The sequence below is a fragment of the Capricornis sumatraensis genome, chromosome 5 (genome assembly GCF_032405125.1).
Source record: "Capricornis sumatraensis isolate serow.1 chromosome 5, serow.2, whole genome shotgun sequence".
Classification (NCBI taxonomy): Eukaryota; Metazoa; Chordata; class Mammalia; order Artiodactyla; family Bovidae; genus Capricornis; species Capricornis sumatraensis.
The window spans coordinates 92,468,199-92,484,148 of record NC_091073.1 but is presented as its reverse complement, the minus strand read 5'-3'; the positions used below and the strand labels follow the sequence as shown (position 1 = coordinate 92,484,148).

Here is a 15,950-nt window from a genome sequence, read left to right as displayed (position 1 = left end):
TCTTTTTCACATCTTAATTTCCTAATTTCTAAAATGGGAATAAAATGATCTGCAAGTAACCCTGAGGATAAGCTGAAAGTTACTAATGAATTTTAGAAAGTGCTTAATACCAAATAAATATAAGGTAAAATTAGCATGTTGGAAGAAATACACACTGCTTTCTCTGGATGCAGTCATGACTGTGAGACTGGTAACATAGTTTGGGCAGAGTGAGCAGAGATTGGGCTTCCCTGGTAGCTCAGCTGGTAAAGAATCCACCTGTATTGCAAGAGACCCTGGTTTGATTCTCTGCTTGGGAAGATCCCCTGGGGAAAAGATAGGCTACCCTCTCTAGTATTCTTGGGCTTCCTTGGTGACTCAGCTGGTAAGGAATCCACCTGCAATGCGGGAGGCCTGGGTTCGATCCCTGGGTTGGGAAGATCCCCTGGAGGAGGGCATGGCAACCTACTCCAGTATTCTTGCCTTGAGAATCCCCATGGACAGAGGATCCTGGTGGGCTACAGTCCGTGAAGTCACAAAGAGTCAGACACAACTGAGCGACTAAGCACAGCACACACACATGGACACTGAAAGGCTTCCCTGGTGGCTCAGTTGGTAAAGAACCTGCCTACAGTGCAGATCTCCTGCAATGCAGCAGACCCAGGTTTGATCCCTGGATCAGGAAGATCCCCTGGAGAAGGAGATGGTGACCCACTCCAGTACTGTTGCCTGAAAATTTCCATGGACAGAGGGGCCTGGCGGGCTAAGTCCATGGCGTCCCAAGAGTCGGACACGACTTAGTGACTAAACCACCAGCACCACCGTGTGTGCTGAAAACCTCATGAATAATGTTTCCCTTTAAAAAATACACTGAATTTGTTTTCTCAAGGAATATAATAGTCTTAAAGAAATTTTATGGTTAGAATAAAATTTTATGTTTAGAATATTTTTATTTTAAAAATATGTTTTGACATGCAGCTACAAGATATTCAGTACCTGACAGAGAATATCTGGGCATCCCAGTCTGTGCTCAGTGCTTGGAAGGATCTCAATGATCTGGTCATGGTCAGATGGGATAAGTCTGTGGAATGGTCTCCCTGGAACTGCATTCTTCTTACCAAAGATGAAGGCGCTAGTCATCTCAAACTAAAGAGTATTGAAGAGGTAAGAAAGTCAATCTGTGACCTTAGTTTGATCACTGGAATTATTAGAAGTACCTTGATTGCCTTTTAGGGCTTCCCTGATAGCTTAACTGTTAAAGAATCCACCCACAATGCAGGAGATCTGGGTTTGATCCCTGGGTTGGGAAGATCCCCTGGAGAAGGGAAAGGCTACCCACTCCAGTATTCTGGCCTGGAGAATTTCATAGACTCTATAGTCCATGGGGTCGCAAAGAGTTGGACATGACTGAGCAACTTTCACTTTCACTTGACTGCCTTTTACTACATTCCATGCATAATTTGAATAGTTTTCATTGGATTAAGCAACAGAGAACCCATGGATAACAGCAACAAATACCTGGATGGTATGTATGGCAGAAATTGAAATTTAAAGGAGGTTAAGGCACATAAGGGAAAAGGCAATGGCACCCCACTCCAGTGCTCTTGCCTGGAGAATCCCACGGATGGGGGAGCCTGGTGGGCTGCAGTCCATGGGGTTGCTGGGAGTGGGACATGATTTAGAGATTTCACTTTCACTTTTCACTTTCAGGCATTGGAGAAGGAAATGGCAACCCACTCTAGTATTCTTGCCTGGAGAATCCCAGGGACAGGGGAGCCTGGTGGGCTGCCGTCTATGGGGTCGCACAGAGTCGGACACTACTGAAGTGACTTGGCAGCAGCTTGGCAGCAAGGCACATAAGAGATAAAGATAAGACATCTGGAAGTCTTACAAGTACCTAATATGAAACCACTCCCTCCTAATAATAGCAAGTTCAAGCACATTAGTACCACAGTAAATTTCACAAGAGCCAGGGACACTGTTTAGTTTTTTTGTGTCTATATCTCTAATACTTACAACAGTGTCACAGAGTAGATAATTAATATGTATTTGTTGAATGAATAAATGAATACTATCACCAGATAGGTATTACGGAACCTAAAATCTGTCCTTTGATTATTCTTCACAGGTCTGCCTAAAAGCACACTAACTTCTCAGATAAATTTTGTTCATAATTTTGTGTCCTAAATGGCAGTCCTACCAATGGAGTGTAGTTCTGAGGCTAAATTTTTCATTTGCTTCCAGCTAGCTAGAAGTGGGGAAAGTGCTATAAAGATTAAACACCATTTAATTTCAGTAACTTACAAGATGCAATCTGTAAAACATTTTGATGAACAGAATTGAGGGGTCCCTGATGAATTCTCAGGAAGCTCCATTTGCACTAAGTAAACCTATGATCCCAACAGCTGATACTGAATCTCTGCTTCCCACTGATTAAATTGCTGTACTTACTCGATGCAAGATGTCAGCTAAGGGAAAATAAAGAAATGACTTCAAACATAATAGTCATTTTGAATCATGCTCTTCCCTGTATGTGTTTTTATTGGGGAGGAGGAAGGTGTAAAGAGGAGGAAGTAATTAAATTGTTCGCTTTTTTTGAATAATTTTCCAGTAGATGCCAGGATAAGAAAAATTTCACCCTAGGGACTGGAGGAAAGGGTAACAAACTGAAGCCGTGTTAAATATTATATTTAGTGAACTAAGCTGCCCCATAAATATTCAATCACTGGAAGCCTAGCCAATACTAGCAGAATCATTTCATATAGGAACCACAGTGGAATTGAAATTCATTCCCAAAGGTGATATTCCGCTGCTTCTTCAATTAATGCGCAAACTCCCTTTGTGTATTTAATCAAGTTACTGCAGTATCAAATTAAATGTTTTATTCACATGCATTTCTAATTTCAGGATCTTACTGAATTTCTGTAAATAGAGCTCCATTTACACTAAGTAAGCCTAGTGTAAATAAAGAAGTGACTTCAAACATAATTGTTATTTCAGACAAACTAAATTGCTGTTTTATGGTTTGGGGCTGGTGTAATCTTTTAAGTATTAATATTCATCCTAGTTAAAGAACAGTTTATGTCTTGTGGCAAAGTAAAACATTTCCAGAATTTCCTAAATACACAGAGCTATTTGCTATCAGAGGGCTTCCCAGGTGGCACTAGTGGTAGAGAACCCGCCTGCCAGTCCAAGAGACATAGGAGAGGCAGGTTTAATCCCTGGGTTGGGAAAATCCTCTGCAGAAGAAAATGGCAACCCACTCCAGTAATCCTGCCTGGAGAATCCCATGAACAGAGCCTGGTGAGCTACAGTCCATAGGGTCGCAAAGAGTCGGACACTACTGAAGCAACTTAAGACACATTTGCTATCTCATTGAGAAAAAAAATTACTTAACAGTTAAAATAATCTTGACTCCTACAGTCAGTCATGACACAAATTGTAGGAAAAGCATGGAAAAAGGTTTCTGTTCTCCGAACTGTATCTGAGGTAGTTCAGTTTCTCACAGTGTGTACATTGGCCAAAGCAGGAAAATGGTGGATTTAAAGTCAGAAGATCTGACCTAGTATTTCCCCATCTGTCACTGAGGATCCACAGGACATTAGGACCTGCCTTCTTTGCTTTGTAAAATTTTATAAAAGTTAGCTAAAAACATGAATCTGGTATAGAAGATTAGAGTGCTATGCTTAATCACTCAGTCGGATCTGACTCTTTGTGACCCCATGGTCTGTAGCCTGCCAGGTTCCTCTATCCTTGGGATTCTCCAGGCAAGAATGCTGGAGTGGATTGCCATTTCCTCCTCCAGGGGCTTTTCCTAACCCAGGTCTTCCTCACTGCAGGTGGACTCTTTACTGTCTAAGCCATCAGGCAAGTCACAGAGGGTAAGAGTAGCCTTAGCTTTAATTCTGACTCTATCACTTATGAGTTGCAAGAAGCTGGGCAAGTTTGTTGCTGATTCAATACCCCAGTTTTTTCATATATAACGTGGGGATGATGAATATTGGATATTTTTCCATATTATATTATTCTTTAAGAGTTACTTATTGTTCTTTTTATTGTTTGTAACATAATGTGATATTCTCTTTAATGATTGATTTGGCTTTGTTTATGCACTTTGAAAATCTATAAGGTTCTCTACGTGTATTGTTTAATGTTGTATTAATATTAATATAACATAAATGTGTCAGTACTCCTTGAATGAAATATGGGCTAAGAAGTGTTGGGAGGAGGTTAGATGAGGGTTTTTTTTCTTTTTTTTTGTCACACTATGCATTGTGAGATCTTAGTTTCCTCATCAGGGATTGAACCCGGGCCCCCTGCTTTGGGAGCATGGAGTGATAACCATTGGCATGCCAGTGAACTCCCTAGGTGAATTTGTCTGTAGAGAAGAATTTTTTTTTAATTAAAGTATAGTTAATTTATAACATTATAGTTAGTTTCAAGTATAAAACATGTTTCAATAGTTTTATAGATTATATTCTATTTAAAGTCATTATAAAACAATGGCTATATTTACCTATGCTGTACAATATATTCTTGTTGCGTATCTATTTATACAAAATAGTTTGTGTTTCTTAATCCTGTCTTGCCCCACACCTTCCTTTTTCCCACTGGTAGTCACTAGTTTGTTCTTTGTATCTATGACTTGTTTCTGTTTTGTTTTGGTATGTATATTTGCTTTATTTTTTAGATTGCACATGTAAGTGATAATATAAAGTATTTGTCTTTCTCTTTCTGACTTCTTTCTCTAAGCATAATGCTTTCTAGGTCCATCTGTGTTGTTAATGGCAGCTTTTCTTTCTTTTTTAATTGCATATTATTCCATTGTGTATATATGTATATATACCCTGGAGAGGAAACCTTAAAATAAGCCCAGGATACTTCTATGTAATGCTTTCTGTAAGAATGCCATGTCCTCTGGCTCCTTTTCTCCAGGGCTTTCTTTACCTTGACACTGTGGAAGCATCTTTAGGAAGGAGATATCTGGCCTTTCAGAAAACAAATTTTAGGAGGAGGCACAGATAGTCTTTGTGATTTGGTTGAAAAGAAGAGTCAGGTAAAATTAATAAAGAAAATAAATGGTGTTTGTTAATTCAACCAGAATTTGCTTTTGAATCTGAGGGTTACTGTGATGAGTGCTTGGGGAAAAACAGAGAAATCTAATGGACACAATTCTTGATCATCTCAGTTGCATTTGAGCTTAGCTGTAAATAACAAATTGAGCAATTTGCAAGCAAGTTAATTTAACAAATTAACCAAATATGGGGCTGCTTTTCTTATATAAAAGGAATCTAGAGTCTGGCAATGACAGGGTGGTTGTATGGTAGCTCTACAATGTTCTCAAAAATTCAGGCCCTCTAACTTCTTCCACAGCCATATTTAAACTGGCTTTAATCCTAATGATTGTGTACTCTTAGAGATAGATAGCTACTTTATCTCCTGCATTATACCCACCTCCTAGATACAGCAAAATCCTAAAGGTACTTGACAGGTGAGGCTTCCCACTCCCAAAGAGCTTCCCTGTAAGCTTTATCCAGTGACTTCTTTTTAAAAAATGTACACATATACATATGTGTGTGTATATATATTCACTTATATATATATTTCTGCCATGTATATATATGTGTGTATGTGTATATATGTGCATATATATATATATATATACACACATGTACATGAAAGTGAAAGTCTCTCAGCCATGTCCGACTTTTTGCAACCCCATGGGCTACACAGTCCATGGAATTCTCTCGGCCAGAATACTGGAGTGGGTAGCCTTTCCCTTCTCCAGGAGATCTTCCCAACCCAGGGATCAAACCTAGGTCTCCCGCATTGCAGGCAGATTCTTTACCAGCTGAGTCACCAGGGAAGCCCAAGAATACTGGAGTGGGTAGCCTCTCCTTTCTCCAGGGGCTCTTCCCGACCCAGGAATCCAACCTGGGTCTCCTGCATTGCAAGCAGATTCTTTACCAACTGAGCTCTCAAGGAATGTCAGAAACTTGTCATATGATCAACCCTAGCTATAATAAAGGCTAAGAAAGCTAAGCATGTCACAGAATACACAATCGAGCCCATGTGTAAAATCAGGCCTCTAAATATGAATGGAAGAGAGAATGAATATTGGGTTGGCAACTTGCAGTGTGCCCCTTTTATTAGAAAACAGATGTTTTCTTTGTCTGTAGTGTGGCAAAGCTACCTAACAGAGAAAGTTCAAAGTGCTGTTACTGCTGTGGAGAGACAGGAAGTGTAAATATTAGTTAATAACAAAGAAAAATGGAAACGCTCAAAAATTTGTTAAAGTCAGGAAGATTATTTTCTGTTTAGAAGACAGAAGAGAAATAGTTCAGACACATCTGTGGTAGTAAAAAGAGTGACAAACAAGAAGTTTACATGGTCACAGCACCAGTTTATTTATTTAATTTTTATTTTATTATTGGAGAATAATTGCTTTACAATGTTGAATTAGTTTCTGCTGTACATTGTGATCTTTATTTTGAACTCTGGAGAAATAGGGAGAAGGACTAATTTTAGAAAAAACTTCAAGTTGGTAGTTGTATCAGTATTGAAATAGATTTAAAGAGAACCAAGGTGACAAGAGCATTCACACAAAAATATTGATTGACTGTTTACCTAAGGTGCCCAGAGACACATGTATGAAAAAGACCCAGTTTGAATCTCTAAGGAGTCTTCTTTGTTATCATGGAAGAGACTTGCAAGTAGATAGTGAAGTCCAAGGCAGAATGCATTAAAAATTACATTAAAAAATACATGAAAGTGCTTGCAGGTATGGAAGAAGGAGGGGTTTGTTTGGACTCAGGTCAGAGAGAAAATCTAGAAAGACTTCCAGGTTTAAGTATCAAAAGCTGAGCCCTGTAAAATGATGGACAAAGTGAGGGGAAAAAAAGTTTAAGAACTGACAAGCAAAGGCACTGAGGCATAAAAGTGTTTCTGTTTGGCAAGATTTATCTATGACATTTAATACAATCTGACTTTTTGTCTTTTCAGGGATATGAACCCTTGTTTATTCACAAGATCAAACACAAACACTTCCTGGCTAAGAACTATTTTTCTCAAATTCCGCTACTGGCTTCATTTTTACTTGATGATGGTGAAGTAGAGGAAATCAGAAAGAAGCATCAGTCAGAACCAACAACTAAGATTTTAGAAGTCCACAGGCCTGGTCCTTAGAAGATCCAGGACTCTGTTTGATGATCAGAATTTTTGTCCACGGCTAATAGAGTAATACAGAGGTCACACACTACAGAAGTAGAATTTTATCCTTTTACTGATTTTAATTGTTATACTGTCGTAAGTTTTATGGAGAAAACATCCCCATTGCTTTATTGTTAGATAGTGTGAAATTTAAATATAATTTTGTTACTGAAATTAACATTTTAAAGAAAACATTTTATTTTTACTTTTTCTACATTAATTTATTTAAAATTTCATATACATCATATTAGAGGTAAAATCAATATGCAAACAATCAGAGAAGGGCAAGTAGAGGACTGTGAGCATTCCTCTGTTGCCCTGGAGTAAGGCATCTGACTATATAGCACTTACTCACAGTGATGGGAGAATGAATGGTGGAGTACAACTGAGGTGAGGGAGCAACCAGAGCTGTTGGATCATACATGAAAAAGGGCAGCACCTCAATTTAGGGCTAGGAAAATAACCACAAAGAGTGAAAAAGATAGGCTCAACAGCAGAGAGACTTTCCTTAATAAAGTCAGGTCTTCTGGTAAATTCTTTTCCATCTCGCTGAAACTACAGCTCTCTTTTTATATAAATGTCCAAATATCCATAGCAGAAGGGGCAGGAGATGGTGTCAGGCTGGAGGGCAGTCAACAGGGAAGAAGTTCAGTTGTGGCCTGCTATTACAGAACCCTGGCCTCAGGATACCTGAAAGCAACTAGCTAAGAAGTTAATTCCCCTGCCTTTGAAGTAAAGTATCTGCATTCTATCTGCCTTCCTCTAGTTTATTACCTGATGAGCATGCCTCCCCTAGCCCACTAACAAATGAAAACCCACAGAAGGGGTTTTCTTCCTTCTCCTTACACGACTGAACCGACTTAGCAGCAGCAGCAGCAGCAGCAGGAAGACTGTATTATATGGATAAAGGCCTAAACAACAGAACAGAACAAAGTGTTATATCCCAGTGTCACAAAAACAAGCTGATAGAGAAAGGAGAGTCACCATATACACAAAGATTCAAAAATCAAAGAGATCCTTTTGAGGAGTGAAAATACGTATTTATTTAACAAATCTCTTAACTGTGTTAAGGACATTTAATAGCATTTTTCATCCTTTGGAAAAATACTAGGAAAAATTACTATTACTTAAATAATTAAAATAAATAAATAGATACAATAAAATAGTTGCTGAATCACAAAAACACACAGATGGCAATGAAGAACAGATCTGGTACTTGAAAGCTAAAACTAACACGGAGATTGGGTGATTTAGCATAAGATAGTCCCCTGGAATTCAGAGGAAAATTCCGAGAAATGAGGTAAATGAGCAAAACAATAAGTTTAACAGATTTCTTTTTTTGTCCACCCTAGAAATAGCATAAGCCTAAAATGGAGTATAGAAGGAGAAACAATTAACGAAGATTTAAAACCGATTTCCCTAACTAAAAAGACATATATCCTTAACGGTATAAAGTGTCTACCAAGAACTGGGAAAATTAATATAGAGACACAGATAGACACAACTTCATGACATTTCTGGATTTCAAATATTTTGGACAAATTCTATACACATTCAAGTTGGAGAAGAAAAACCATAGACACACACACAAAGTCAGTAACAATAACATTAGATTTATCTTCCCCAGTGCTAAATGCCAGAAGGTAAAGGAGGAACATTTCTATTGAAGAATTTTGAATTTTGAGCGTAAAAAAATGAATTGAGAGTTTTACTTTCAGGCAATTTTTTTTTTTTTTTTTTTGGAGTGGGGGATGAAAACAACAGGAAGACATTGTTAGGCGAGAGGCATGTCATCACTCTGTGTGGACTCATTCTGTACTCCAGCTGACCTCGACACTGTGGAGGAATGACTTGGGCATGATAGTCTGTATGAGAAATGGCAGTGAGCACCAAAATTTCAGGATTCTTTCTAAAGGATCATCACTTGAATGGTTATGGAACAATGTAATGAACACAAATAATTTTTCAAAAAAGTCTCCACTGCAAAAAACAAAAATCTGAATCAGAAACACAAAAATAACCTGAGTGTTCTAACTAAATTCTGTTGTAGGAAGATCCAGGGGGGTAAAGTGTTCCAGATGTTTTCAAGGGGAGATGAGCAAATGGATAAGTATGTAGGAAAGAAGATACTCAAATATGTCGTTAAAAAATTTAAAGGCAACTCCTATCAGAATGAAGATGGAATTATAAACCCCACATTCCTAGAGAAACAAGGGAACAGCAGCAAACAGGAGAACTATTGTGAAATAAAGAGGTTTTGTGTGTATGCTTGTCTTTTAGGTTAAGAGGAAGGAGGTATACATGAGAGAAAAACAAGATTAAAAATATCACAGTGCACACATTTGAGTGGGTTAAAATTCTAGTAAAGGACAGTTATTCTCATGTGGCTTCAAAGGAGTGAATTATGTGTGCCAGATATTTATCCCCAATAAAATGACATTTAAGGATATTTAGCAACACTATTCTAAAGGAGATCAGCCCTGGGTGTTCTTTGGAAGGAATGATGCTAAAGCTGAAACTCCAGTACTTTGGCCACCTCATGCGAAGAGCTGACTCATTGGAAAAGACTCTGATGCTGGGAGGGATTGGGGGCAGGAGGAGAAGGGGACAACAGAGGATGAGATGGCTGGATGACATCACTGACTCGATGGACGTGAGTCTGAGTGAACTCTGGGAGTTGGTGATGGACAGGGAGGCCTGGCGTGCTGCAGTTCACGGGGTCACAAAGAGTCGGACTCAACTGAGCGACTGAACTCAACTAAACTGAGCAACACTATATCAGTCATATGCAAATAGACACCTCCTATAACTCCAAAATAATTGGCAATATTCATTTCAAGGATGAAATTGAGAACAAAAATCACAGAGCAAAAGAAGTTACTTAATTTTGGTAAATTGTTTTTCAGAATATAAATTAATAATCTGTACATTAGGTATGAAAGTAGGTTTAAAACAAAAAGTCAATTGGGAAACAATTCTCCACAGGTTTTTAATGTTTCTGCATGTCTTTTGAGTAGAAGTACTTAGTTCTTTTTTTCCAAGGATATTTGTAAAACAAGCAGTCTTAAAAGACAGAGCTAGTGTTTACTGTTCACTATAAAAGACTCAGCATCTCTTAGCCCTCATTCTCAGCCTGTAAAGCAGCTCACTGTGTGCTGCTGAGGGGATGTGTCACCCTGAGGGAATTAGGGCAAAATGCTGATATTCTGGCTGCTATTGTTTCTGTGAACAATAAATTGTGCTTTATCTCTGACCCAGGAGTTTCATGTCTTCTCCTATCGTTTATGAACTTGCAGCACCAAACTTGTTAGCTTGCAGTTAGTGTAACATTTCAGATACTTCACAGTTCTTGACTCAGAAAACCTTCAAAATGAAAAAAGAGAGAAATGAGTCATTTCCTTCTCCAATGCATGAAAGTGAAAAGTGAACGTGAAGTTGCTCAGTCGTGTTCAACTCTTAGCGACACATGGACTGCGGCCCACCAGGCTCCTCCATCCATGGGATTTTCCAGGCAACAGTGCTGGAGTGGGGTGTCATTGCCTTCTCTGGAAATGAGTCAAGAAATAGAAAATACTGTTTTTCTTGTCTTTCCAGGAACACTGGGTGGATGATGGCAATTCTTTAACCATTTGAAGTGAGGCAGGATTATGTAACAATGCTTTTGCTTTATGTAATTTAGGTAGATTATCTCATGTCACTTTTGAGCAATGAAGGAATGAAAGATTCTGATTCTACGAGATATTCTTCTTCTAATATATATAAAAATAATGAATACTCCCCACCTCATGAGACCAGCGTATCCCTGATATCAAAATTGGACAAGGATAATACAAGAAAGAAAACGATAGGCCAATTTCACTTTGCATATAGATGCAAAAATCCTAAACAAAACATTAACAAACCAAATCCAAAAATGCATTAGAAGGTAATAGTATTTGGTTTCCCTGGATAGTCTTCATGTGCCTCTTCAGCTCTTCCCTCCTTCCTTCCCTTCTCAGTTTTGTGCCCTCGGAGGCTGATCTTTACACACTGCCTCAATGAGTGCATAATATCACTTAGTAGGATTTGGTCAATAGGAAGCATCAGAAGGAAGTTTGGGGTCTGAGAGAAAGAGGTTGGGATATTTATTTCCCCTGGTTTTTGGTCAGTTGTTGGCAAGTGACTTCTTTTATCGGCCCAAGATGCCAGCTCTAGTTGGATGGCCATCCCTCCTATTCTGCAACTCTCTTTGAGTTCTGGGGATCATTCCTTCTTTTTACTTATTCAGCTTATGGATCATAATGATGTTCTTTTGTAGCTAGGTTAAGGTGCTTCACTTTTTTAATTTCCTTAAACCATGTCATCTTTGTAAATAGTCCTTATATTAAGTACTTCTTCAATTAGCCAGTTTCAGTCTGCCAACAGGTTCCTTCTAGACCCTGAACAAAACAGTAATTGGTACCAGTTGTAGTCCCAGCAAATGGATTTTAAAATGTACTCCTAGGCGTGGGCCGCTCACAGGTTTGAGGAGTAGGAAGGTACCCTCGATCCAGGAAATGGTACACTAGTAACATGTGGAATATATAGAATATGCAGACTATAAAGCTGAGCACCAAAAAGTTGGTGCTTTTAAACTGTGGTGTTGGAGAAGACTCTTAAGAGTCCCTTGGACTGCAAGGAGATCCAACCAGTCCTGAATATTCATTGGAAGGACTGAGGCTGAAGCCGAAACTCCATTACTTTGGCCACCTGATGCAAAGGACTAACTCATTTGAAAAGACCCTGATGCTGGGAAAGATTGAAGGTGGGAGAATAAGGGGATGACAGAGGATGAGATGGTTGGATGGCATCACTGACTCAATGGACATGGAGTTTGAGTAAACTCCAGAAGTTGGTGATGGACAGGGAGGCCTGGAATGCTGCAGTCCATGGGGTCGCAAATAGTTGGACACGACTGAGCGACTGAATTGAACTGAATATGCGGAGTGCAGTAACATCATGATTTCTCAGTGCATCACCAGTGGAGGAATGGAATGGGGTGACGATGGAAGATAAGCTTAGGGGGGTCAAAGGGCTGAGGCAATTAGTTTGATGACAAAGATTGTGTCATAAGATGGTCTTTCTTACACTAGAGAGAATCCATAAAGAAAAAGATATATTGAACATCTTCAATGTCCAACACAGACCCAGACAGAAATTTGGAAAGCCCTTAAGAAAACTCTAAAGAAATTATCTCCTGTATATAGAGGGAAGAAATGGCTAAGGATTAAGTCTGGAACCTGATTGTAAGGTGTGTAGAGTTGTCAGAGATGTGCACCTAGGTTAGATTTCCTGCTAAGGTAAGTATACTAGTGAGGAAGAAAAAGGTATGGTCTGGTATGAGTTAGCCTGTACTGTATACCGAAAGAGTTGCAGGATTATGTCAATTCTTACTTAGAGCCAGGGGAGTCCATACAAGAATTTTTGTAAGGGTATGAGCCTGAAAAGGGTAAAACACAAGATTGTATCAAGCCAAATTGAAGTTCTTGCCTAGAATTCAGGATTTAATGTGTTGGCTTGAAGCCATGAGAATTGCTGGATATGTTACCTGGAGGCTAAACGCAAAAGTAGCCTATATCAGTGAGTTTGAAATGCCTGAACTTCACTGGAAAACATTACTCAGGAAGATGAGTTGTCGCAGGGTTATGTGCAGCTTTCTTAGACACTTCTTAAAGGTGTCTACACTGCACAAAAAGAGGATCTTCAAGGCTTTAAGAAATAACAAGCATAAATGGATTACTAGCATCCTTGAAAAATTTGTGGTGGCTGTTCCATGAGAGATGACTGTGGTGGCTGCAGTGATATCTGACAGCCTGATTTAAAGGGAATAATGCAATCCTCAGTGCTAGAAGCCAGGTTGAAACTTAACCATCAGGAAACTAGTGGGCAGAGTTATAATAAGAACCCTAGGGGCAGAGTCCCTGCAAGGATTTATAACAATGGTTAATTGGTAATCAGATCCACAGGCATGAAATGGACAGCTGTATTATTGAATAGTTTCTTAGGGAGTCTGTAACAAATTACCATAAATTAGGTGGTTTAAAGCAACAGGGATTTCTTCTCTCATAGTTCTGGAGGCCAGAGGCCTGAAATCAAGGTGTGAGCTGAGCCTCTTTCTCCCTCTGTGTCCTATGGGAGAATTCCTCTGGCTTCTGCTGGCTCCAGGCGTTCTTTCCAGGCTGTTTTGACCACATCACTCCAGTTTATACCTCTGTTGTCACCTCGTCTTCTCCTCTTTGTGTGTCTGTGTCTTCTCTTCTGTCCCTTATCAGGACGCCTGTCATTGGATTAAGATCCTACCTGGCTAATCTGGGATGACCTCATCTCAAGATCCTTCACATCAGCACATGATCACATCTGGAAATATTCTTTGCTCAAATAAAGTCACATTTACTTGGTTTTAGGAACCACCATTCAATCCACTATAGCACTATGGTTCATTTGACATATATGAGCAGAAAAATTCTAGTTCTGAAGGGCAGAAAAATTTTATTTAAGGTACAGTAGTGAGGGATCATGGACTCTTACAGAGTTCTCAGACTTAAACTATTTCACAGTTAAAGAGGTATATTAAAAATTTTAAGAGTTTAGCAAAAAAAAAAAAAAGAACAAAAGAAAATAATGTAAATGCTCTTGGCTTGAGAAAAATGTATATCCTGTTGGAGAATATCGTCTGTAGATATCCATTATATTCAGGTGATTGAGGGTGTTGTTGAATTCAATTATGTCCTTACTGAATTGCTGCCTACTGGATCTATTTATAATAGAGGGGTATTGAAGTCTCCAACTGTGAGAGTGGATTCATCTATTTCTTGCAGTTCTATCAGTTTTTGACTCATGCAATTTGAGGCTCTGTTGTTAGGTGCATACACGTTAAGGACTGTTATGTCCTCTTGGATAATTGACCCCTTTATCACTATGTAATGCCACTCCTTATGGGGCTTCCCAGGTGGTGCAGTGGTAAAGAATCTGCCTGCAACGCAGGAGCCTCAGGCAGACAAGGGTTCCATCCTTGGGTTGGGAAGATCCCTTGAAGTAGGAAGTGGCAACCCGCTCCAGTATTCTTGCCTGAATCCCATGGACAGAAGAGCCTGAAAGTCTGCAGTCCATATGGTCGCAAAGAGTCAGACACAACTGAGCATACACGTATGCATGCACACACACACAATGCCGCTCTCTATCCCTGAGCTTTCCTTGTTCTGATGTCTGCTTGATCTGAAATTAATGTAGCTACTCATGCTCTCTTTTGATTAGTATTAGCACAGAGTAGCTTTTTCCACTCATTTACTTTTCATCTGTATTAAAATTGTCTTTGTATTTAAAGTGAGTTTTATGGAGATGAGTTTTATGAATCCACCTGCAATGCAGGAGACCTGCAATCCCTGTGTTGGGAAGATCCTCTGGAGAAGGGAATGGCTACCAACTCCAGTATGCTGGACTGGAGAATTCCATGGACAGAGGAGCCAGTCCATGGGGTCGCAAAAAGTCAGTCATAACTGAGCGGCTTTCACTTTCACTTTATGGAGGCAACATATAGGTGGGTATTGTTTGATGATACACCTTGACAATCTCTGTGTTTTAATTGGTGCATTTAAACCAGTGACTTTCAAAGTGATGGTTAATGTAGCTGGAGTAATTTTAATATCTTTCATGTTTTTTACTACCTTCTTTCTGTTATATAAGTTCTAGGTTCTTACTCTGTTTTCTGTTCTTTTTCTGCTGTTTTTGGTTTTAACTTAGTATTTTATATGGATCTATTGTCTCTCCTTTCTTAGTTATATTTACTCTAATATTCTTATGGTCTCATCAGATACATTTGTTGTTTAAATTTTCTCATAGTTCCCATATTATTTAGTGGTTGACTTCCCTGGTGGTTCAGGTGGCAAAGATTCTGCCTTCAATGCAGGAAACCCAGGTTCGATCCCTGGGTTGGGAAGATCCCCTGGAGAAGGCAATAGCTACCCACTCCAGTACTCCTGCCTGGAAAATTTCATGTACAAGAGGAGCTGGATGGGCTACACTCCATGCGATTGCAAAGAGTCAGACATGACTGAGTAACTAATCTTTTCACACTTCAGTGATTATCCTAGAGTTGGCCATATACCTTTACAACTAATTTGAGGCCACTTTCAAATACCACTGTACCACTTCACAGGTAGTTGTAGTGACCTATAATAACAAAATAATGCTAATTCCTCCCTTTCATCCATTGTATTATGGCTGTCATTTGTTTCCCTTATGTAAGTATCAGTTCAGTTCAGTTGAGTCGCTCAGTCGTGTCCAGCTCTTTGCGACCCCATGAATCGCAGCACGCCAGGCCTCCCTGTCCATCACCGACTCCTGGAGTTTACTCAAACTCATATCCATCGAGTCAGTGATGCCATCCAGCCATCACATCCTCTGTCGTGTCCTTTTCCTCCTGCCCCCAATCCCTCCCAGCATCAGGGTCTTTTCCAGTGAGTCAACTCTTTGCATGAGGTTGCCAAAGTATTGGAGTTTCAGCTTTAGCATCAGTCCTTCCAATGAACCCCCAGGACTGACCTCCTTCAGAATGGACTGGTTGGATCTCCTTGCAGTCCAAGGGACTCTCAAAAGTCTTCTCCAACACCACAGTTCAAAAGCATCAGTTCTTCGGTGCTCAGCTTTCTTCACAGTCCAACTCTCACATCCATACATGACCCCTGGAAATACCATAGCCTTGATTAGACAGACCTTTGTTGGCAAAGTAATGACTCTGCTTTTGA

The 15,950-nt window shown here is 39.5% G+C and overlaps 1 protein-coding gene across 1 annotated transcript in view; it reads left to right on the top strand.

The window, feature by feature from the left end:
* Positions 1-7,164, top strand: part of IQUB (IQ motif and ubiquitin domain containing) — a 72,704-nt gene extending 65,540 nt beyond the window's left edge. The window contains exons 11-12 of the mRNA XM_068973455.1: positions 958-1,143; positions 6,982-7,164. Of these exons, the coding sequence (XP_068829556.1) occupies positions 958-1,143; positions 6,982-7,164 (369 nt within the window). The remainder of the gene's footprint in view (positions 1-957; positions 1,144-6,981) is intronic.
* The last annotated feature ends 8,786 nt before the right edge of the window (positions 7,165-15,950 follow it).